This window comes from Cherax quadricarinatus, unplaced genomic scaffold, assembly GCF_038502225.1.
Source record: "Cherax quadricarinatus isolate ZL_2023a unplaced genomic scaffold, ASM3850222v1 Contig321, whole genome shotgun sequence".
NCBI lineage: Eukaryota > Metazoa > Arthropoda > Malacostraca > Decapoda > Parastacidae > Cherax > Cherax quadricarinatus.
In genome coordinates this window covers 172,501-197,968 of record NW_027195347.1, presented here as the reverse complement: position 1 = coordinate 197,968, position 25,468 = coordinate 172,501, and the positions used below count along the sequence as shown (strand labels likewise).

At 43.1% G+C, this 25,468-nt stretch overlaps 2 protein-coding genes across 6 annotated transcripts in view; both read left to right on the top strand.

Moving 5' to 3' along the window:
- The window catches only part of LOC128693309 (cytochrome P450 4c3-like), a 92,949-nt gene that overhangs the window by 12,467 nt on the left and 55,014 nt on the right, over positions 1-25,468 (top strand). For 3 of the 5 annotated variants that reach the window (XM_070080321.1, XM_070080323.1, XM_070080324.1), the window contains one exon: positions 16,324-16,439. The exons of the other annotated variants lie outside the window; for them this stretch is intronic. In XM_070080321.1, the coding sequence (XP_069936422.1) occupies positions 16,324-16,439 (116 nt within the window). The remainder of the gene's footprint in view (positions 1-16,323; positions 16,440-25,468) is intronic. 5 annotated transcript variants of the gene reach the window in all.
- LOC138851314 (mucin-2-like) lies at positions 3,934-14,951 on the top strand (the record flags this gene model as incomplete). Its single annotated transcript, XM_070080326.1, has 3 exons — positions 3,934-4,126; positions 6,655-6,798; positions 11,242-14,951. Coding segments are annotated over exons 1-3 (4,047 nt in total), but the record flags the coding sequence as incomplete, so codon positions are not given.

Here is a 25,468-nt window from a genome sequence, read left to right as displayed (position 1 = left end):
ATAGACAAGGTGGACAAAGACGAGATGTTCCAGAGATGGGACACAGAAACAAGAGGTCACAATTGGAAGTTGAAGACTCAGATGAATTAAAGGGATGTTAGGAAGTATTTCTTTAGTCAGAGTAGTCAGGCCGTGGAATAGCCTAGAAAGTGACGTAGTGGAGGCTGGAACTGTTCATTGTTTTAAGGCGAGGTATGATGAAGCTCATGGAGCAGGGAGAGAGAGGACCTAGTAGCAATCAGTGAAGAGGCGGGGCCAGGAGCTATGACCCGACCCCTGCAACCACAAATAGGCGAGTACAAATAGGTGAGTACACACTATTACTAACCACACACACACACAGAGTAAACGAAATCAGTAAACGAAATTGACTACGTGACAGAAAAATGCAAGGAGGCAGAGGAGTGGTTTGTTCCAGAGGGCAACAGAAATAATGGGATCCCTTGGTTCACCCGAAGGTGTAGGGAGGCAAAAACTAAGTGCACTAGAGAATGGAAAAAGCACAGAAGACAAAAGACCACAAGAAAATAGAGAGATTAGTCGAAGAGCCAGAAACGAGTATGCACAGATAAACGACAGTACGAGAACGACTAAGCATCGAGAGTCATGTCTGACCCAAAGCTGTTGTATAGCCACATCAGGAGAACAACAACAGTCAAGGACCAGGTAATCAGGGTGAGGAAGGAAGGTGGGGAGCTCACAGGAAATGACCAAGATGTATGTGAGGAGCTCAACATGAGATTTAAAAAAGTATTTACAGTGGAGACAGTAAGAACTCTGTTAAGTCAGAATAGCGGGGTACACCAAGGAGGGATATTTCAACAAGTGCTGGACGAAATACACACAACCGAGGTGGAAGTGAAGAAGCTGCTAAGTGAACTTAACATCTCAAAGGTGGTGGGACCGGACATGTCTCCTTCGGTCCTTAGAGGGAGCAGAGACGCTGTGTGTGCTACTAACAACAATCTTCAACACATCCATTGAAACTGGGCAACTACCTGAGGTATGGAAGACGGAAATGTAGTCCCAATTTTTTAGAAAGGAGACATACATGAAGCAAAAAACTACAGACCAGTGTCACTGATGTGTATAGTATGCAAAGTCATGGATTATTATTATTATAATCAAGGGGGAAGCACTAAACCCGTAGGATTATACAGCGCCTATGGGGGGATGGAAGGCATTCAGGCTTAATTCAGGGAACTGGAGCACAGATCCAATTCCCTAGATCAAGAGCCCCTCACCAGCGTCAAGGAGCCTTCCTTGAGGGGCAAAGTCATGGAGAAGATTATCAGGAGAGTGGTGGAGCACCTGGAAAGGAACAAGTTTATAAACGACAGCCAGCACGGTTTCAGGGAAGGGATATTTTGTGTCACAAACCTACTGGAGTTTAATGACAATATAGCTGAAGTACGACATGAGAGAGAGGGGTGGGTAGATTGCATTTTCTTGGATTGCAAGAAGGACTTCAACACAGTTCCTCACAAGAGGTTAGCGCAGAAGCTAGAGGATCAGGCACACAACAGGAAAGGCACTGCAGTGCATCAGAGAATACACGAGAGGCAACAACGAATCATGGTATGTGACGAGGTGTCAGAGTGGAGGCCTGTGACGAGCGGGGTTCCACAGGGGTCAGTCCTAGGACCAGTGCTGTTTTTGGTATATGTGAATGACATGACTGAAGAGATACACTCAGAAGTATCCCTGTTTGCAGATGTGAAGTTAATGAGGAGAATTAAATCGGATGAGGTGCAGGCAGGACTATAAAGGGATCTGGACAGGCTGCAAGCCTGGTCCAGCAACTGGCTCCTTGAATTTAACCCCGCCAAAATGCAAAGTCATGAAGACTGGGGTAAGGGCAAAGAAGACCGCAGACAGAGTATAGACTAGGTGGCCAAAGACTGCAAATCTTGCTCAAGGAAAAGGATCTTGGGGTATAATATCGAGCACATCTGAGATGCACATGAACCAGATAAGTGCTGCAGCATATGGGCGCCTGGGAAACCTAAGAATAGCGTTCCTATACCTCAGTAAGAAACCGTTCAAGACTCTGTACACCGTGTACGCCAGTCCCATACTGCAGTATGCAGCACCAGTTTGAAACCCACACCTGGCCAAGTACGTCAAGAAATTAGAGAAAGTGCAAAGATTTGCAACAAGACTAGTCCCAGAGCTAAGGGAAATGTCCTACGAAGAAAAGTTAAGGGAAATCGGCCTGACGATACTGGAGGACAGGAAGGTTAGGGGAGACATGATAACGACTTATGGAATACTGCGAGAAATTGACACGGTGGACAGAGACAGGATGTTCTAGTGATGGGACACAGAAACAAGGGGTCACAATTGGAAGTTGAAGACTCAAATGAGTCAGAGGGATGTTAGGTAGTATTTCTTCAGTCATGGAGTTGTCAGGAAGTGGAATAACCTGAAAGTGACGTAGTGGAGGCAGGAACCATTCCTAGTTTTAAGAAGAGGTTTGATAAAGCTGATGGAGCACGGAAAGAGGACCTAATAGCGATCAGTGAAGAGGCGGGGCAAGGAGCTATGACTCAACCCCTTCAACCACAAATAGGCGAGTACACACTACTACTAACCCCTCCCCCCACACACACACGTGGTGGGTTGCTGGCTGGGTAACTGCAGCAGTCTTGCACTCTGACACGTGATGTACAAGCAGTATATTTAGGACCAGGGATGTGCCAGAGTATAAGTATCGGCCATTTTTTTCGAAATTGGTCATTACAAACACTGATTTTATATCAGTGTAGTAACATCTGAGTGACCAGTAAAATTGCAGCCAGAAGGCGAACAGTTGACTGAAATCATCAGTGAGTCAGTAGGTATCACGGTGTACTCCGTGAGGCAGTCTGGTGAACACTCGCCGTAAGGCCGGCTCAGCAGTCCCCACATTGGGTTGATGACGTACCCAGTGGCACTGCAGGCCGGCAGGTTAACAATCTAACCACTAGTTTGATAGAAGGCCGCAACATTGGTTAAAAACGTTAACATTTTACCTCACGATTGAGAGTTACTCATACATACACTCAAACATTCACACACACACGCACACACACACAAACAAAAAAAACAGGCCAAGTCAGTAAGTACCTGTGTTGCCAGAGTTATGCACCATTTTTTGTTAGATTTTTTCTTCGTTTTTTTTTTTATCGATTCTTGCAACAGTTTTCCTCAACACCACCTGTTTGTTCCCTTCAATATGCGTGGTGATCCCAGTGATATGATTGTGACTATGGTAGACCACGGCAGCAGTGACCACCGGGTGTCACTATGGTGGACCACGGCAGCAGTGACCACCGGGTGTCACTATGGTGGACCACGGCAGCAGTGATCACCGGGTGTCACTATGGTGGACCACGGCAGCAGTGATCACCGGGTGTCACTATGGTGGACCACGGTAGCAGTGATCACCGGGTGTCACTCTGGTGGAACACGGTAGCAGTGACCACCGGGTGTCACTATGGTGGACCTCAGCAGCAGTTACCAAAGGATGTCACTATGGTGGTAAACAGCAACAGTGGCCACCGGGTGTCACTATGGTGGACCACTGCAGCAGTGACCACTGAGTGTCACTATGGTGGACCACAGTAGCAGTAACCACCGTGTGTCACTATGGTGGACCTCAGCAGCAGTGACCACTGGGTGTCACTATGGTGGACCACAACAGCAGTGGCCACTGGGTGTCACTATGGTGAACCAGGCAGCAGTGACCACCTGGTGTCACTGTTGTGGACCACGGCAGCAGTGACCACCGGGTGTCACTATGGTGGACCACACCAGCAGTGACCATTGGGTGTCACTATGGTGGACCACGGCAGCAGTGATCAAAGGGTGTCACTATGGTGGACCACAGAAGCAGTGATCACCGGGTATCACTATGGTGGACCACAGCAGCAGTGACCACCGGGTATCACTATGGTGGACCACAGCAGCATTGACCACCGGGTGTCACTATGGTGGAACACGGCAGCAGTGACCACCGGGTGTCACTATGGTGGACCACCGCAGCAGCGACCACCGAGAGTCACTATGGTGGACTACAGCAACAGTGACCACTGGGTGTCACTATGGTGGACCACGGCAGCAGTGACCAATGGGTGTCACTGTGGTGAACCATAGCAACAGTGACTACCGGGTGTCACTATGGTGGAACACGGCAGCAGTGACCACCGGGTGTCACTATGGTGGACCACCGCAGCAGTGATCACCGAGAGTCACTATGGTGGACCACAGCAACAGTGACCACTGGGTGTCACTATGGTGGACCACGGCACCAGTGACCACCTGATGTCACTGTTATGGACCACGGCAGCAGTGACCACCGAGTGTCACTATGGTGAACCACACCAGCAGTGACAACCAGGTGTCACTATGGTGGACCACGTCAGCAGTGACTAAAGGGTGTCACTATGGTGGACCACAGCAGCAGTGACCACCGGTTGTCACTATGGCAGACGACAGCAACAGTGACAACCGGGTGTCACTATGGTGGACCACGGCAGCAGTGACCACCGAGTGTCACTATGGTGGACCACTGCAGCAGTGACCACCGAGTGTCACTATGGTGGACCACTGTAGTAGTAACCACCGGGTGTCACTATGATGGACCTCAGCAGCAGTGACCACTGGGTGTCACTATGGTGGACCACAGCAGCAGTGGCCACAGGGTGTCACTATGGTGGACCAGGCAGCAGTGACCACCTGGTGTCACTGTTGTGGATCACGGCAGCAGTGACCACCGGGTGTCACTATGGTGGACCAAGGCAGCAGTGACCACCGGGTGTCACTATGGTGGACCACGGCAGCAGTGACCACCGAATGTCACTGTGGTGGACCACGGCAGCAGTGACCAGCGGGTGCCAATATGGTGAACCACGGCAGCAGTGACTACCGGGTGTCACTATGGTGGACCACGGCAGCAATGACTACCAGGTGTCACTATGGTGGACCACAGCAGCAGTGACCACCGGGTGTCACTATGGTTGACTACGGCAGCAGTGACAACCGTTTTACAGGTAGCGGTGGTACGTAAACTGTGCTCTTCACACACCCCAAGGAAAAGAAGTCACACACACACACACACACACACACACAGATATATATATATATATATATATATATATATATATATATATATATATATATATATATATATATATATATATATATATATATATATATATATATATATATACATATACAAAGCATAAATGATTTATGAGTAATTTTAATAATAAAAATAAGATAGGCAGTAAATATTCTAAGGAAATATCTCAAGTTTACTCGTAACAGATAAAATAATGACAAACACCTAAATAATATTCATCGTAATGTAATCGTTGCAGCACTTTCAGGGTTTATTTTAGTGTTTTGTGAAGTCGTACACTCCCGGGCTACAATACACAGGTTGTATTAAAACAGTTCCTGTGTACTTATTATCAAAGACAACATATAAACAGCAAGAAATAACTGTGTTTGTTTTTGCTTATATAAATAATTTTCTGAATCAAATTTGTCAAAGAGGTTATTACATCGAACGGACTTCATTTTCATTTAATTTTGATTCTTCGCTTCGTATAGTCAATCATGAGTAAGATGAAATTTGTAAAAATTTTGACTTTGCAAACTTTCTCAAAGTAGAACAGGTGTAGCATTTGAAAACATACAACACTTCTCGTGTTATATGATATTCGGCAGCATCTTATATAGCGTATACCAATGAGAGTAAAAAATAATGCGAAAATTTCAGAAATTCTTCCTCTAACCTTTAGTAAGAGAGCACGAAATATTAGGTCTGCTTAGAAGTACGAGTTTGATTTCAGATTATATATAGCCTCCCGCAGCTTCTACAACAAAAGCCTTACTAACCTGTTACCTATCATCTGCAGAGACACTGGGGTGAGTGTTGTAACTTGTACAGGTTCCTCAAACTTAATCGGTTAGATTTCTCAGATGAACGTCAAACTCTGGAAGCTATGGTTTTGATAGTTTAGGCAGATACTGCAGACTGTTTCAATGATTTATTATTTATTAGTAGTAAAATAACAGAGCCCTGTTGTCTGTCATGATCCTCATTTGGTTAATGTGACAGTGTTGCCTCTTGTATGTTAACCACCACAATAAACTTCTTGAAGTTTTGGTTAGGGTTAATATAACCAACTACCTCAGTATCTTAAATAATGTATCTACGAAATTAGCAGTCACGCTTCGTTCGAAGACTAGTCTAATTTTTCGCATATGCCTGTTAACTGAAGGGTATTCCGGGGGTCAACATCCCCGCGGCCCGGTCCATGACCAGGCCTCGTGGTGGATCAGAGCCTGATCACCCAGGCTGTTACTGCTGGCTGCAAGCAATCCAACGTACTAACTACAGCTCGGCTGGTCAGGTACTGACTTTAGGTATATGTCCAGCTTCCTCTAGAAGACAGCCAGGGGTCTATTAGTAATCCCCCTTATGTATACTGGGTGGCACGTGAACAGTTTTGAGCCGCTGACACTTACTGTGTTGTTTCTTAGTGTACTCACAGCACACCTGCTTTTCGTTCGGTGATGCTGCACCGCTTGCCTTGACTTTTGCTTTCTAAGAGAGTGATTTGTGTGTGCAGATTTGGGATTAGTTACTCTAATATTTTCCAGGTGTAAAACATGATGTATGTCGCCTGCATTCCAAGGGACTTCAAACTGTCCCAGGAATTGAGGTGTTTGGCTGTACTTATATGAGCAGTGAAAGTTCTCTGGATATTCTCCAGATCTGCAATATAGCCTTCCTGGAAAGGGGCCGTTAGTGTACAACAGTATTTCAGCCTAGAGAGAACAGTCCTATCACTTTAATTATCAATCCTATCACTTTCCTCGCAGATGTAATAATGACAGTGTCGTGGTCTTTGAAAGTGAGATCCTCAGACATTATCACTTCCAAGCACTTACATAAATTTTCCTCTCTATTGTGTGAATGGAATTTGTTTTATTTTCTGATCTGGCTTTTATTTCTTCAAGTTTTACATCGCGGAGTAACTGAATTTATCTTAATTGAACTTTATATTGTTTTCTGTGGCTCATTAGAAGACTAAATTTATATCCGCTTGGAAATTTGCAGTGTCTTCGAATAGATGACACTCATGCAAATTCTAGTATTGTCAGCAAAGGAAGAAGCAGTGCTATGGTCGGTTTATGTCAGATATGAGGATGAGGATAAGAATGGGAGCGAGAAATGTACCTTGTGGAACATAGCTTTTCACTGAAACCGCCTCTGACAACTTTGTTTAATAAATAATGTTACTCTTCGTGTTCTATTGATTACAAAGTTAAAGATCCGTATACCCATTTTTCCTGTTATTCCATTGTCAAACATTTTGCGTGGTATTACACCATGATTACGCTTGTCGAAGGCTCACGCAAAGTCTGTGTATACTACATCTGCTTTCTGTTTGTCCTCCAGTGCATCCAAGACTATGTCATAGTGGTCCAGTAGTTGCGAGAGGCAGGAGTGACCTGCTCTGCTCTAAACTTGTGCTGCCCTGGGTTCTGCAATTGTTGAGCATCCAAGTGGTTGGCGATCATTCTTCTTAGAACCCTTCCAGAGATTTTTGTGATGTGGTATGTTAGTGCTATCGATCTACAATTCTTTGCGACTGCTTTATTGCCACTTATGTGGAGTGCAGCTATATCAGTTGTTTTAAGAGGTTGTGGGATGACAAACGAATTAGCATCCGTAGCCCTGCACAGTGAATGGAATAGTTAGGTACTAGCTGAGCCAACCCAAAAAGTAGCCCTCAGCACATCCTGCAGAGTGGGCTGACTTGTTCTCAAAATAAATACATTATTATGTGTTAATATTTTTCTGTAAAATGACAAATTAGAAGTCAAGTTACCGGTCTACTGGATGTGCAGAAAACTGCATTACATTTACTTTTAATCAAGGATGGAAGAAGAGGGAGGATGAACAGTCCTTTTCCTTGGATCAAGAGCCCCATCACAGGAATGCAGGCACCTCCCCTGAGGAAAGGCTTCATTATATTTATAGTTTCTTGTGATTATGTTAAAACTTGCTATAATATTATATTTACACAAAAGCGCTCTACCCGTATGGCAAAGATGATTAAATGTTTGGAAGCTTAGCTAAGTTATTAAGTCATATCACACAGCACACCTAGTGTAACACACAGCACACCTAGTGTACCACACAGCACACCTAGTGTAACACACAGCACGCCTAGTGTACCACACAGCACACCTAGTGTAACACACAGCACACCTACTGTACCACATAGCACACCTAGTGTAACACACAGCACACCTAGTGTACCACACAGCACACCTAGTGTACCACACAGCACACCTAGTGTACCACACAGCACACCTAGTGTAACACACAGCACACCTAGTGTAACACAGCACACCTACTGTACCACATAGCACGCATAGTGTACCACACAGTACACCTAGTGTACCACACAGCACACCTAGTGTACCACACAGCACACCTAGTATACCACACAGCACACCTAGTGTAACACACAGCACACCTAGTGTACCACACAGCACAACTAGTGTACCACACAGCACACCTAGTGTACCACACAGCACACCTAGTGTACCACACAGCACACCTAGTGTACCACACAACACACCTAGTGTACCACACAGCACACCTAGTGTACCACACAGCACACCTAGTGTACCACACAGCACACCTAGTGTACCACACAGCACACCTAGTGTACCACACAGCACACCTAGTGTACCACACAGCACACCTAGTGTACCACACAGCACACCTAGTGTACCACACAACACACCTAGCGTACCACACAGCACACCTAGTGTACCACACAGCACACCTAGTGTACCACACAGCACACCTAGTGTACCACACAGCACACCTAGTGTACCACACAACACACCTAGTGTACTGAACAGCACACCTAGTGTACGACACAGCACACCTAGTGTACCACACAGCACACCTAGTGTACCACACAGCACACCTAGTGTACTGAACAGCACACCTAGTGTACCACACAGCACACCTAGTGTACTGAACAGCACACCTAGTGTACCACACAGCACACCTAGTGTACTGAACAGCACACCTAGTGTACCACACAGCACACCTAGTGTACCACACAGCACACCTAGTGTACCACACAGCACACCTAGTGTACCACACAGCACACCTAGTGTACCACACAGCACACCTAGTGTACCACACAGCACACCTAGTGTACCACACAGCACACCTAGTGTACCACACAGCACACCTAGTGTACCACACAGCACGCCTAGTGTACCACACAGCACGCCTAGTGTATCACACAGCACGCCTAGTGTACCACACAGCACGCCTAGTGTACCACATAGCACACCTAGTGTACCACACAACACGCCTAGTGTACCACACAGCACGCCTAGTGCACCACACAGCACACCTAGTGTACCACACAGCACACCAATTGTACCACACAGCACACCTAGTGTACCACACAGCACACCTAGTGTACCACACAGCACACCTAGTGTACCACACAGCACACCTAGTGTACCACACAGCACGCCTAGTGTACCACACAGCACGCCTAGTGTACCACACAGCACGCCTAGTGTACCACACAGCACGCCTAGTGTACCACATAGCACACCTAGTGTACCACACAACACGCCTAGTGTACCACACAGCACGCCTAGTGCACCACACAGCACACCTAGTGTACCACACAGCACACCTAGTGTACCACACAGCACGCCTAGTGCACCACACAGCACGCCTAGTGTACCACGCAGCACACCTAGTGTACCACACAGCACGCCTAGTGCACCACACAGCACGCCTAGTGTACCACACAGCACACCTAGTGTACCACACAGCACGCCTAGTGTACCACACAACACGCCTAGTGTACCACACAGCACGCCTAGTGTAACACACAGCACACCTAGTGTACCACACAGCACGCCTAGAGTTCCACACAACACGCCTAGTGTACCACACAGCACGCCTAGTGTACCACACAGCACACCTAGTGTACCACACAACACGCCTAGTGTACCACACAGCACGCCTAGTGTACCACACAGCACGCCTAGTGTACCACACAACACGCCTAGTGTACCACACAGCACGCCTAGTGTACCACACAGCACGCCTAGTGCACCACACAGCACGCCTAGTGTACCATACAGCAAGCCTAGTGTACCATACAGCAAACCTAGTGTACCACACAGCACGCCTAGTGTACCACACAGCAAGCCTAGTGTACCATACAGCAAGCCTAGTGTACCATACAGCAAACCTAGTGTACCATACAGCAAGCCTAATGTACCACACAGCACGCCTAGTGCACCACACAGCACGCCTAGTGTACCACAGCAAACCTAGTGTACCATACAGCACGCCTAGTGTACCGCAAAGCACGCCTAGTGTACCATACAGCACGCCTAGTGTACCACACAGCACGCCTAGTGTACCACAGCACACCTAATGTACCACACAGCACACCTAGTGTACCACACAACACACCTAGTGTACCACAGCACACCTAGTGTACCACACAGCACACCTAGTGTACCACAGCACACCTAGTGTACCACACAACACACCTAGTGTACCACACAGCACACCTTATGTACCACACAACACACCTAGTGTACCACAGCACACCTAGTGTACCATACAGCACACCTAGTGTACCACACAGCACACCTAATGTGCCACACAGCACACCTAGTGTACCACACAGCACACCTAATGTGCCACACAACACACCTAGTGTACCACACAGCACACCTAATGTGCCACACAACACACCTAGTGTACCACACAATCACCTAGTGTACCACACAACACACCTAGTGTACCACACAACACACCTAGTGTACCACACAACACACCTAATGTACCACACAACACTCCTAATGTACCACACAACTCACCAAGTGTACCACACAGCACACCTAGTGTACCACACAACACACCTAGTGTACCACACAACACACCTAGTGTAATACACAGGACACCCAATGTACTACACAGCACACCAAGTGTACCAGCAACACACTTTGTGTACCGCACAACACACCTGTACCACACAACGCACCTGATGTACCACACAGCACACCTAGTGTACCACACAACACACTTTGTGTACCACACAACACACCTAGTGTACCACATAGCACACCTAATGCACCACACAACACACCTAATGTACCACAGAGCATAAATAGTGTATTACACAACACATCTAGTGTACCACACATCTAGTGTACCACACAATACATCTAGTGTACCAAACAGCACATCTAGTGTACCACACAATACATATAGAGTACCACACAATACACGCAGTGTACCACACAATACATCTAATGTACCAAACAGCACATCTAGTGTACCACACAATACACCTAGTGTACCACACAATACACGTAGTGTACCACACAATACATCTAATGTACCAAACAGCACATCTAGTGTACCACACAATACACCTAGTGTACCACACAACACACCCAGTGTACCACACAACACACCCAGTGTACCACACAACACACCCAGTGTACCACACAACACACCCAGTGTACCATACAACACACCCTGTGTACCACACAGCACACCCTGTGTACCACACAACATACCCTGTGTACCACACAACACACCCAGTGTACCACACAACACACCCAGTGTACCAGACAACACACCCTGTGTATCACACAACACACCCTGTGTATCACACAACACATCCAGTGTACCACACAACACACCCAGTGTACCACACAACACACCCTGTGTATCACACAACACATCCAGTGTACCACACAACACACCCAGTGTACCACACAACACACTCTGTGTACCACACAACACACCCAGTGTACCACACAACACACCCAGTGTACCACACAACACACCCTGTGTATCACACAACACACCCAGTGTATCACACAACACACCCAGTGTACCACACAACACACCCAGTGTACCACACAACACACCCAGTGTACCACACAACACACCCAGTGTACCACACAACACACCCAGTGTACCACACAACACACCCTGTGTACCACACAACACACCCAGTGTACCACACAAAACACCCTGTGTACCACACAACACACCCAGTGTACCACACAACACACCCAGTGTACCACACAACACACCCAGTGTACCACACAACACACCCTGTGTACCACACAACACACCCAGTGTACCACACAACACACCCTGTGTACCACACAACACACCCAGTGTACCACACAACACACCCAGTGTACCACACAACACACCCAGTGTACCACACAACACACCCTGTGTACCACACAACACATCCAGTGTACCACACAACACACCCTGTGTACCACACAACACACCCAGTGTACCACACAACACACCCAGTGTACCACACAACACACCCAGTGTACCACACAACACACCCAGTGTACCACACAACACACCCAGTGTACCACACAACACACCCAGTGTACCACACAACACACCCAGTGTACCACGCAACACACCCAGTGTACCACACAACACACCCATTGTACCACACAACACACCCTGTGTACCACACAACACACCCAGTGTACCACACAACACACCCAGTGTACCACACAACACACCGAGTGTACTACACAACACACCCTGTGTACCACACAACACACCCAGTGTACCACACAACACACCCAGTGTACCACACAACACACCCAGTGTACCACATAACACACCCAGTGTACCACACAACACGCCCAGTGTACCACACAACACACCCAGTGTACCACACAACACACCCAGTGTAACACACAACACACCCAGTGTACCAGACAACACACCCAGTGTACCACACAACACACCCATTGTACCACACAACACACCCTGTGTACCACACAACACACCCAGTGTACCACACAACACACCCAGTGTACCACACAACACACCCTGTGTACCACACAACACACCGAGTGTACTACACAACACACCCTGTGTACCACACAACACACCCAGTGTACCACACAACACACCCAGTGTACCACACAACACACCCAGTGTACCACACAACACACCCAGTGTACCACACAACACGCCCAGTGTACCACACAACACACCCAGTGTACCACACAACACACCCAGTGTACCACACAACACACCCAGTGTACCACACAACACACCCAGTGTACCACACAACACACCCAGTGTACCACACAACACACCCAGTGTACCACACAACACACCCAGTGTACCACACAACACACCCAGTGTACCACACAACATGCCCAGTGTACCACACAACACACCCAGTGTACCACACAATACGCCCAGTGTACCACACAACACACCCAGTGTACCACACAACACACCCAGTGTACCACACAACACACCCAGTGTACCACACAACACGCCCAGTGTACCACACAACACACCCAGTGTACTACACAACACACCCAGTGTACCACACAACACACCCAGTGTACCACACAACACACCCAGTGTACCACACAACACACCCAGTGTACCACACAACACACCCAGTGTACCACTCAACATACCCAGTGTACCACACAACACACCCAGTGTACCACACAACACACCCAGTGTACCACACAACACACCCAGTGTACCACCCAACACACCCTGTGTACCACACAACACACCCAGTGTACCACACAACACACCCAGTGTACCACACACACCCAGTGTACCACACAACACACCCTGTGTACCACACAACACACCCTGTGTACCACACAACACACCCAGTGTACCACACAACACACCCAGTGTACCACACACACCCAGTGTACCACACACACCCTGTGTACCACACAACACACCCAGTGTACCACACACCCTGTGTACCACACAACACACCCAGTGTACCACACACACCCTGTGTACCACACAACACACCCAGTGTACCACACACACCCTGTGTACCACACAACACACCCTGTGTACCACACAACACACCCAGTGTACCATACAACACACCCTGTGTACCACACAACACACCCTGTGTACCACACAACACACCCTGTGTACCACACAACACACCCAGTGTACCACACAACACACCCAGTGTACCACACAACACACCCAGTGTACCACACAACACACCCAGTGTACCACACAACACACCCAGTGTACCACACACACCCAGTGTACCACACAACACACCCAGTGTACCACACAACACACCCAGTGTACCACACAACAGACCCTGTGTACCACACAACACACCCAGTGTACCACGCAACACACCCAGTGTACCACACACACCCAGTGTACCACACAACACACCCAGTGTACCACACAACACACCCTGTGTACCACACAACACACCCTGTGTACCACACAACACACCCAGTGTACCACACAACACACCCAGTGTACCACACAACACACCCTGTGTACCACGCAACACACCCAGTGTACCACACAACACACCCAGTGTACCACACAACACACCCAGTGTACCACACAACACACCCTGTGTACCACACAACACACCCAGTGTACCACACAACACACCCAGTGTACCACGCAACACACCCTGTGTACCACACAACACACCCAGTGTACCACACAACACACCCAGTGTACCACACAACACACCCTGTGTACCACACAACACACCCAGTGTACCACACAACACACCCTGTGTACCACACAACACACCCAGTGTACCACACAACACACCCAGTGTACCACACAACACACCCAATGTACCACGCAACACACCCAATGTACCACAAAACACACCCTGTGTACCACACAACACACCCAGTGTACCACACAACACACCCAGTGTACCACACAACACACCCAGTGTACCACACAACACACCCAGTGTACCACACAACACACCCTGTGTACCACACAACACACCCTGTGTACCACACAACACACCCTGTGTGCCACACAACACACCCTGTGTACCACACAACACACCCAGTGTACCACACAACACACCCAGTGTACCACACAACACGCCCAGTGTACCACACAACACACCCTGTGTACCACACAACACACCCAGTGTACCACACAACACACCCTGTGTACCACACAACACACCCTGTGTACCACACAACACACCCAGTGTACCACACAACACACCCTGTGTACCACACAACACACCCTGTGTACCACACAACACACCCTGTGTACCACACAACACACCCTGTGTACCACACAACACACCCAGTGTACCACACAACACACCCTGTGTACCACACAACACACCCAGTGTACCACACAACACACCCAGTGTACCACACAACACACCCAGTGTACCACACAACACACCCAGTGTACCACACAACACACCATGTGTACCACACAACACACCCTGTGTACCACACAACACACCCTGTGTACCACACAACACACCCAGTGTACCACACAACACACCCTGTGTACCACACAACACACCCTGTGTACCACACAACACACCCTGTGTACCACACAACACACCCTGTGTGCCACACAACACACTCTGTGTACCACACAACACACCCAGTGTACCACACAACACACCCAGTGTACCACACAACACACCCAGTGTACCACACAACACACCCTGTGTACCACACAACACACCCAGTGTACCACACAGCACACCCTGTGTACCACACAACACACCCTGTGTACCACACAACACACCCAGTGTACCACACAACACACCCTGTGTACCACACAACACACCCTGTGTGCCACACAACACACCCTGTGTACCACACAACACACCCTGTGTACCACACAACACACCCTGTGTACCACACAACACACCCAGTGTACCACACAACACACCCAGTGTACCACACAACACACCCAGTGTACCACACAACACACCCTGTGTACCACACAACACACCCAGTGTACCACACAACACACCCAGTGTACCACAGAACACACCCAGTGTACCACACAACACACACAGTGTACCACACAACACACACAGTGTACCACACAACACACCCAGTGTACCACACAACACACTCAGTGTACCACACAACACACACAGTGTACCACACAACACACCCAGTGTACCACACAACACACCCAGTGTACCACACAACACACCCAGCTCTTCTTGTAGAATTTTGTTTTCCTCTTCCTCTTCATTGTTGTTGTTCTGGTAAAAAAAAAAAGCGTCTAATTGATCGTGATATTCAAATTTTTTCTGAGTACCCTTGTATACCTTTCTAGCCCTTGTTTATCTTATATATCTTGTACTCTCTTCCAATCGCTCCTAGTTTGGCAAGAAAGACAAACAGGTGCGCTCACATGTTATTTCTCTCTTCTAGAGTTATTCCAGCGTGTATGTGGGTTGACTCACATATGGGGTTGGCAAGTGCGCTTTTTTCGTGCGTGGATAGGAATGCGTCCTGTCCTTATGTTCTACAATGCTCCCTGTGTTGAGGTACCTCAGTTCTCCAAAACGAATTCAGAATGTAGATGGTGTCTCGTCTTTATAAGTTTTATATCTGTTTTGAGGGGTTTCACGTTGAGTGCTTTATGTTGTTGGTGTAGTTGCCTATTTGTGAAGATTCATTTGTATTTATTACAATGTTTCAGTGACTGTAGTGATTGTAGTGCTTGCAGTGCCTCCAGTGCTTGCAGTGGCTGCGGTGCTTGTTGCACCTGCAATGGTTGAAGTGTGTTTAGATAGAAGAAATCAGCCCAACTTTCATGTCTGGCAATAGTACTGCATACATTGATACTCGCAAAACCCCCGAGGGCCATACAGTGCGTTAGGAAACAGTAAATCAGCCTTCAAGAGAGGCTGCTCGGTAACCTTGACCTAATCGCAGACTCTTAATAAAACAACAATTTACTTGTGGAGTCAATGTCCAACGCACTTCTCACCCTTTGTTTCTTTTAAGATCGTTTATCATATTTTGTATTCTTAATTTTCACGACAAGCGCCAAAAAAAAAAAGAGGGAAAAATATAGTTTGCTGAATGAGCTGTTTCCACGTTGTTGATATTCATGAGATTTGTCTGTTTTTGTTAATGTGTTTTATTTTTATGTTGCTTCAGGTTTCGTCTTTATTATTTATCAACAACTGCTGCTGCTTCTGTCACTATATGTGCTTGTTACTGTCGTACTGTTGTATTGTTTTTGTACATGATACTTGTATGATTTGTATGATAATCTTATTTAGTATTGTGACAAATACTTCATTATAGTGAATTTACATATAGTGGCATGATTGTCTACACTGCCACTCTGGTGTATCTCTCTCCGTTAAAACTAGTAACTGAAATTCAATGTTACAGTTGTTTATTTTAAAATTATGTTTATGTTAATTCAGTGTACATGAGTAATATTAATATATATATATATATATATATATATATATATATATATATATATATATATATATATATATATATATATATATATATATATATATATATATATATTAGTTTTGTGTGTGTGTAAATGTGGTCATGTACACTGAATTATCATAAATATGAATATATATATATATATATATATATATATATATATATATATATATATATATATATATATATATATATATATATATATATATATATATATATATATATATATATATATATATATATATATATATATATATATATATATATATATATGCAAAACAACCAAATGGGGAGTCCAATAATAGTGCTCTAGGCCTTTCTTTTTGCTATCGACACGTCATCAGGAGTTTGCAAAGTTACAAAAATTGGTAGGAAAATCTCAGCAGATTCGTTCCGAGGGACACTGAGGGTAGTAGAGGCGGGAAACGTTCAGAACCCAGGCACACGAGTGCCTAGTGCCAAAAAGATTAAGTATTGTAAGAACCTAGGATAGTCAGCCCACACGCAAAGGTAATGAGTGGTAAGCTAGCGAAATTAACGTTGTTAACATAATGGCTATCAAAATTATCAGTTGAACTTCAGAAATATGATATTTCAGTAATATGGTATATGGGGCTTTGCTCAGACCTGTGTTACCTGATTGTCTTGAAAGATTTGTTAAGTCATTCAAAATTAAGAACAAATCCTAGACTTCACCTTACGAAAGCTGATAAAGAAAATGTGATAGTAATTATGAATAAGATAGATTACAGTGGTAAATTGAACATGCTATTAGAGGATAGGGAAACTTACGCGCCCCTTCATAAGAACCCATTTTATCAGGTTAATAGCGAGTTTAATAAACAACTTAGAACCTTGCTGAAAGGTAAAGGGGAACTGATTAAACAGTTATCAGCTAGGTCGGCGACACTCCCTTACATGTACGTTTTGATTAAAACCCACAAGCCCGGTTTTCCAGCGAGGCCTATTATTGGCTCTGTAGGGTCGGCGGCCTCGTCAAAATGGTTAAAATATTAACTCCATTACTTGGCAACATCTTGGAAGCTCGCATTAAAAACAATGTTGATCTCAATGACAAATTGCAAAATGTTAATATGTCTAAAAATTTTACACTAGTAAGTCTAGAGTCACAGCTTTGTTCACCCTGTCCTTGATTTGTTATCTTATCTGAGGAAGAACCAGATGAGTTTCCCCGTGCCATTTGACAAGAACATTTTTATTGAGTTGATTAAGTTGTGTGTGGTTGATTGCAAGTTTGAGTTTGGAGGGAAATATTACGCTTAAAGGCAGGGAATGGCTATGGGAAATCTATTGTGTCCCCTGCTGAGGAATTTGTATATGGAGTTCTTTGAGACTAAACTGTTGAAAGATATTGTGCCCCGTGAAGCTAGGTGGTTCAGATATGTGGATGACATCTCGTGTTTTTGTCCGGATTATTTGAACCTTAATACATTTTTACCGAGACTCAACTCTCTTGTCCCCTCTATTAATTTTACCATAGAGAAAGTAGTGGACTTCAACTTCCATTTTTAGATATTTTGATCCACAGGCTGGATAGAATGTTTAAGTTTATAGTATATAGGAAGGCCACGAAGGTGTGTTCATATATCCACTGTTACTCCAACCATGAAACTAGAGTAAAAAGAAGTGCCTTCCTTACTATGTTTCTGAGAGCTTTCAGTGTAGCCCTGAGTTCTTGGATGAGGAAATTATGAAAATCTTTGACATTACTACAAAAGTATGTTACCCTAAGGAGTTTGTAGAGACCATTTGTTGGCAGCTAAAAAAACTTATCATAGGACTGAACCTAGAATAGCCCTTCATAACAAGAATGTACATGTTTTAACATACAATGAAAATTTATCACTCCTGCTGAATACCCTAAAGAAACTCAAAATAGAAATTGTGTTTATGAATTCACGGACTGTTAAGAGTATGTTGATCAATAATTCTCCAAAACAGGGTGTAGGTGGTGTGTACAGGAATGGTTCCCAAGGTTTCAACCTTTCCTGTGTCGGGCAGACTGGCAAACCTCTGAAGGTTAGAAATAAACAGCACCAGTACTCAGTAAGGATGACGCAAGAATCTAATTTGATATTCAACCACACACGAGTTTGCAATAATCCCACTAAGTGGTCTGAGGTAAAGGTCATTGTTCCATTGGCACTAGGCACTCGTGTACCTGGTTAGTGAATGTTTCCCCTCCTCTACCACCCTCAGTGTCCCTTGGAACGAATCTGCTTAGATTTTCTTACTCATTTCTACAATGCTGCAAGCTTCTGATGATTTGTTGATTGCAACACGAAAGGCCTAGAGCTATTATTCAACTTCCCCTGTGGTTGTTTTGCGTTCTGTGCTGCTTGGTTGCGATTCTTGCATTATATATATTCTACTTTCAACGCAGCGGCCATATCCCACCGAGGTAGGGTGACCCAAAAGGAAAAACTAAAGGTTCTCCATTAAAATTTAGTAATATGTACAGGAGAACGGGTTAGTAGCCCCTTGCTCCCATAATACACACACACACACACACACACACACACACACACACACACACACACACACACACACACACCTGCAACCACAATTAGGTGAGTACAATTAGGTGAGTACACAGGAGGGTCAGGGGAGACATGATAACGACATATAAAATACTGCGCGGAATAGACAAGGTGGACAAAGACGGGATGTTCCAGAGATGGGACACAGACACAAGATGTCACAATTGGAAGTTGAAGACTCAGATGAATCAAAGGGATGTTAGGAAGTATTTCTTCAGTCATTGAGTAGTCAGGCCATGGAATAGCCTAGAAAGGGATGTAGTGGAGGCAGGAACCATACATAGTTTTAAGGCGAGGTATGATAGAGCTCATGGGGCAGGGAGAGAGAGGACCTAGTAGCAATCAGCGAAGAGGCGGGGCCAGGAGCTGTGACTCGACCCCTGCAACCACAAATAGGTGAGTACAAATAGGTGAGTACACATATATATACATACACACACACACACACACACACACACACATATATATATATATATATATATATGTGTGTGTGTGTGTGTGTGTGTGTGTGTGTGTGTGTGTGTGTGTGTGTTTGCACGAGCCAAAAACATGGCTTGTAAACCAGGCTGTCTGACTTCTGAGGCATCTGTGGCCGACCTGTCTAAAGCATCACCTGAGGAAGCTTACCAGACTCCCCTGACTTGGTTTCGAATCTTGCTAGCCGCAATATACAAACACACATTATATATATATATATATATATATATATATATATATATATATATATATATATATATATATATATATATATATATATATATATATATATATATATATAATATCTTTATTAACACTTCGGCCATTTCCCATCAAGGTTGACATAAAAAAAGAAGCACTTTCATCATCACTCACTCCATCACTGTCCTGCTAGAGGTGTACAAACAATACACTTCAAGAACTGCAATATATCTCCACCCCTCCAGAGTGTAGGCACTGTAATTACCACCTCCAGGACTCAAGTCTGGCTAACCAGTTTCCCTGAATCCCGTCATAAATGTTACTTTCCTCACACTCTAAGAGCACATCGAGTCATAAAAATCATTTGCCTCCACTTGTTTCTATGTATCATGCTCACACAGGCTTGGTGGAAGTCTAAACCCCTCACTCTCAAAACCTTCTTTATCCTCTTTCTCCAACCTCTTCTAGGATGACGCTACCCCTCCTTTCTTCCACTACAGATTTATATGCGTCTCCAAGTCATTCTATTTCGTTCCAGCCTCTCAATCCTCTCAGTAATACGTTTAGGAACCCCACACCTTCTAATCTCCAAGCTACGGATTCTCTGAATAATCTCCACAATGCACAGTTCCCTCAGACACATCTTCACTTCCTCCAGTCTTGTTGCAACATTTACCAACCATGCATCACATCCTTATGACATCATTGGTATCACTGTACTCTCATACATTCCTCTCTTTGCTTCCATGGATAACCTTCTTTGTCTCCACAGGCTCCTCAGTGCAACACTCACCTTTTCCCCTCGTCAATACTGTGGTTCACGTCGTCTTTCATAGACCCATCTGCTGACATGTCCACTCCCAGATATCTGAAAATATTCACTTCATCAGTACTCTCTTTAATCTGATATTCAATGTTTCATTACCTAAACTTTTGTTATCCTTTAAATTCATCCACCAACCTCTGCAACTTCTCTTCAGAATCTCCCAAAAACACAGTGTCATCAGCAAAAAGCAACTGTGACAACTCCCACTTTGTGTCTGAGTCTTTACCTTTTAACCCCACACCTCTTGCCAATACCCAAGCATTCACTCCTGCTACAACCCCATCAATAAATATATTGAACAACCATGGTGACATCATGCATCCCTGTCTAAGGTTTACTTTTACTTGGAAATAATCTCTCTCTCTCTCTCTCTCTCTCTCTCTCTCTCTCTCTCTCTCTCTCTCTCTCTCCTTTATACTATAACTTGAGGCTCACATTCCTCGTACAACTCTTAACTGCTTTCTGTAAACTACCATCCATTCAATAAACTTACATCTACTTCACTGCTTCCCTATTCACCCTATCATATACCTTTTCCAAATACATTAATGCAACAAAAAACTCATTACCCTTATCTAAATGCTGTTTACTTATATGCTTCACTATATACACTTAGTCTACACATCCTTTACCCTTCCTAAAGCCTCCTACTTGCCTCCTATACTCAAACAAGCTTATTACCCAATAATTCTTACACTGTTTTTGTCCCCTTTTCTTCCGTGATTTCTCACATTATCAAGAACCTGTAAAAATAAGAGATCAGCAGAAGGCTTATAAAGCTTATACGACCTTACACGAGTCCCAGTATGATGCAGACAGGAGTGTCAGGATGTGTCAAGTGAAATTTATGAAGGACCTGTCATACACAGTTTAAATTCCTCACAAATTTCATTAATTATACAAGAATCTAATTTATATAAACTTTAATTAATTTTCATATTAAAATTAATACCATTTTTTTATGAAACTTGATTCAATTACATTTCTCTCAACCATAGACTTGCTTGATACAACTTCTCTGCTTTTTCAAAATCAACCGAGTATTCAAAATCTCTCAAATGAATAAACAGAACATTAATAATCTTAGTGTAAAGTTTTTTCCAGCTTATACGTAATATAATTTATTACATCTTTTATAAAGAATCTTGTAAACACAGCCATCATCAATTCTTTTCAGAATATTTTATCGGATGTTTTTTTTTACTGTATCAAGAATTTTAAATACAATTTGGACTTTTAAATTCTTAAGTAGAGAAGGTGTATCAAGGAAGTCTTCACGGTGAGGAAGAACCAACATATTCTTGGTTGAATGACTGTTTGCTCTTTTTCGAATTGTAAAATATATTTCTAGTAACTTGTTCATGGAATATTTTGAACCATGACTCTTTAACAAAAGCTTTCCCAATGGAGCTAAGTGGTAAAGATATATTGATGATGTTTTATGCCTAATGCCCAAGAATATACATAAAAACCATCTCCTTGTTGAATTAAATACCGTCGAGTTTGAACAGAAAAACTCAATGCCTTTTTTAAACATCCTAATTATTAAGGGGAAACGTTATTTTAAATTCATAATATATAGAAAACTAACAAATAACTGCTCTTATTCTTCACATCATGATAAACTTTCTGTATTCGCACTCTCTAGAAAGGCGTATAATTAGTGGAGGATATGACTGAGTTGAATAAATGGAAAATAGGAATAAATAAAGAGAATGTAAATAACGAGCTAAAACTATCTAGCCAAGACAGGACTCGCAGCAATGGCTTCAAGTTGGAAAAATTTAGATTCAAGAAGGATATAGGAAAGCACTGGTTTGGTAATAGAGTTGTGGATAAGTGGAACAAACTCCCGAGTATCGTCATTGAAGCTAAAACATTGTGTAGTTTTAAAAATAGGTTAGATAAATACATAAATATGTTGGTTCTCCCTGACCAGCAAAACTTCCTTGATATATCTTTTCTACTTAATTTTCAAATAAAAATTGTATTTAAAAATGTGATACAGTGAAGAAAACATCTGATTAAAAATTCCCCCCAAAATGGTGATGGCTGTACCTACAAGATTCCCTATAAGAAATGTGATGGCGTTTATTTCGGTCAAACTGGAAAATGTCTTGAAGTAAGATTACAATAACATAAATATAGCATTAGAATTAGACAAGAATCAAATGCTCTGTATATTCGTATGAGAGATTTTAAGCATCCAATGGATTTTCAAAAAGGTTGAGAAAGTTGTATAAATCAGATGAGAGAAATATAATTCAATCAAGTTTCGAAAAAAATATTAATTTTAATATAAATATTAGTTAAGGATTATATAAATTAAATTCATTTACAATTAATAGAATTTGTGAAGAACTTAAGCTATGCATGACAGGTCCTTCCTAAATTTCACTTGACACATATCATGACACTCCCACCCACATCGTACTGGGACGAGTGTGAGGTCGTATGCGAGGTGATATCTCAGCCTCTAAGCTTTCTGCTATTCTTTTATTTGAACAAGTCCTCAATAATGTGAGAAATCACGAAAGTGCTTGGAAGTTCACTATTTTTTCACAATGGTTTTTTGGCAAATATAGATATCACCTGTTTACTGATCTTATTGCATATATATATATATATATATATATATATATATATATATATATATATATATATATATATATATCTGTGTGTGTGTGTGTGTGTGTGTGTGAGTGTGTGTGTGTGTGTGTGTGTGTGTGTGTGTGTGTGTGTGTGTGTGTGTGTGCAAAACAACCACTGTGAAGGTGAGGTGTGGTCTAGACCCTTTATATGCCTTCCTTTGATGAATTACTTTTATAGTGCCTTGATAATGTGAGAAGTCACGAAACTTCTTGGAATTTCACTATTCTTTCACAGTGGCTATTTTGCATATATATATATATATATATATATATATATATATATATATATATATGCAATAAGATCACAGTAAACAGGTGATATCAGAATATGTAAAACAACCACTGTGAAAGGATAGTGAAATTCCAAGCGCTTATCACATTATCAAGGAACTATAGTTCCTTGATAATGTGAGAAGTCACGAAAGCGCTTGGAATTTCACTATCCTTTCACAGTGGTTGTTTTGCATATATATATATATATATATATATATATATATATATATATATATATATATATATATATATATATATATATATATATATATATATATATATATATATATATATATATATATATATATGTCGTGCCGAATAGGCAGTACTTGCGATCTTGGCTTAAATAGCAGCGCTCATCTTGCCATATAGGACAAGTGAAAATTTGTGTATGCAATAATTTCGTCAAATTTATTCTGAACCTAACGAAAAAAATATATTTCATTGTGTTTGCTTAGTATTAAATTATTGTAAACGTATCTAAAATATATTTAGTTGGGTTAGGGTAAAATAAATTGCGCTTGTTATAATAAGGTTAGGTAAGTTTTCTAAGTTACTTTTGGTGCAAAATTATTAATTTTTACATCAACATTAATTAAAAAAAATATACCTTTAAACGTATATGAGAAAATTTTAGAAAGGACTTAATTTTAAACGAGTTCTTGCTAATTGACCAGTTTTACATATTCGGCACGACATATATATATATATATATATATATATATATATATATATATATATATATATATATATATATATATATATATATATATATATATATATATATATATATATATATATATATATATATATATATGTATATATATATATATATTTATATATATATATATATATATGTATATATATATATATATATATATATATATATATATATATATATATATATATATATATATATATATATATATATATATATATATATATATTGTTAACACATCGGCCTTCTCCCACCAAGGCAGGGTGGCCGGAAAAAGAAAAACTTTCATCATTCACTCCATCACTGTCTTGCCACAGACGCGCTTACACTACAGTTATATAACTGTAACATTAACACTTCCTTCTTCAGAGTGAAAATGCTGTACTTCCCA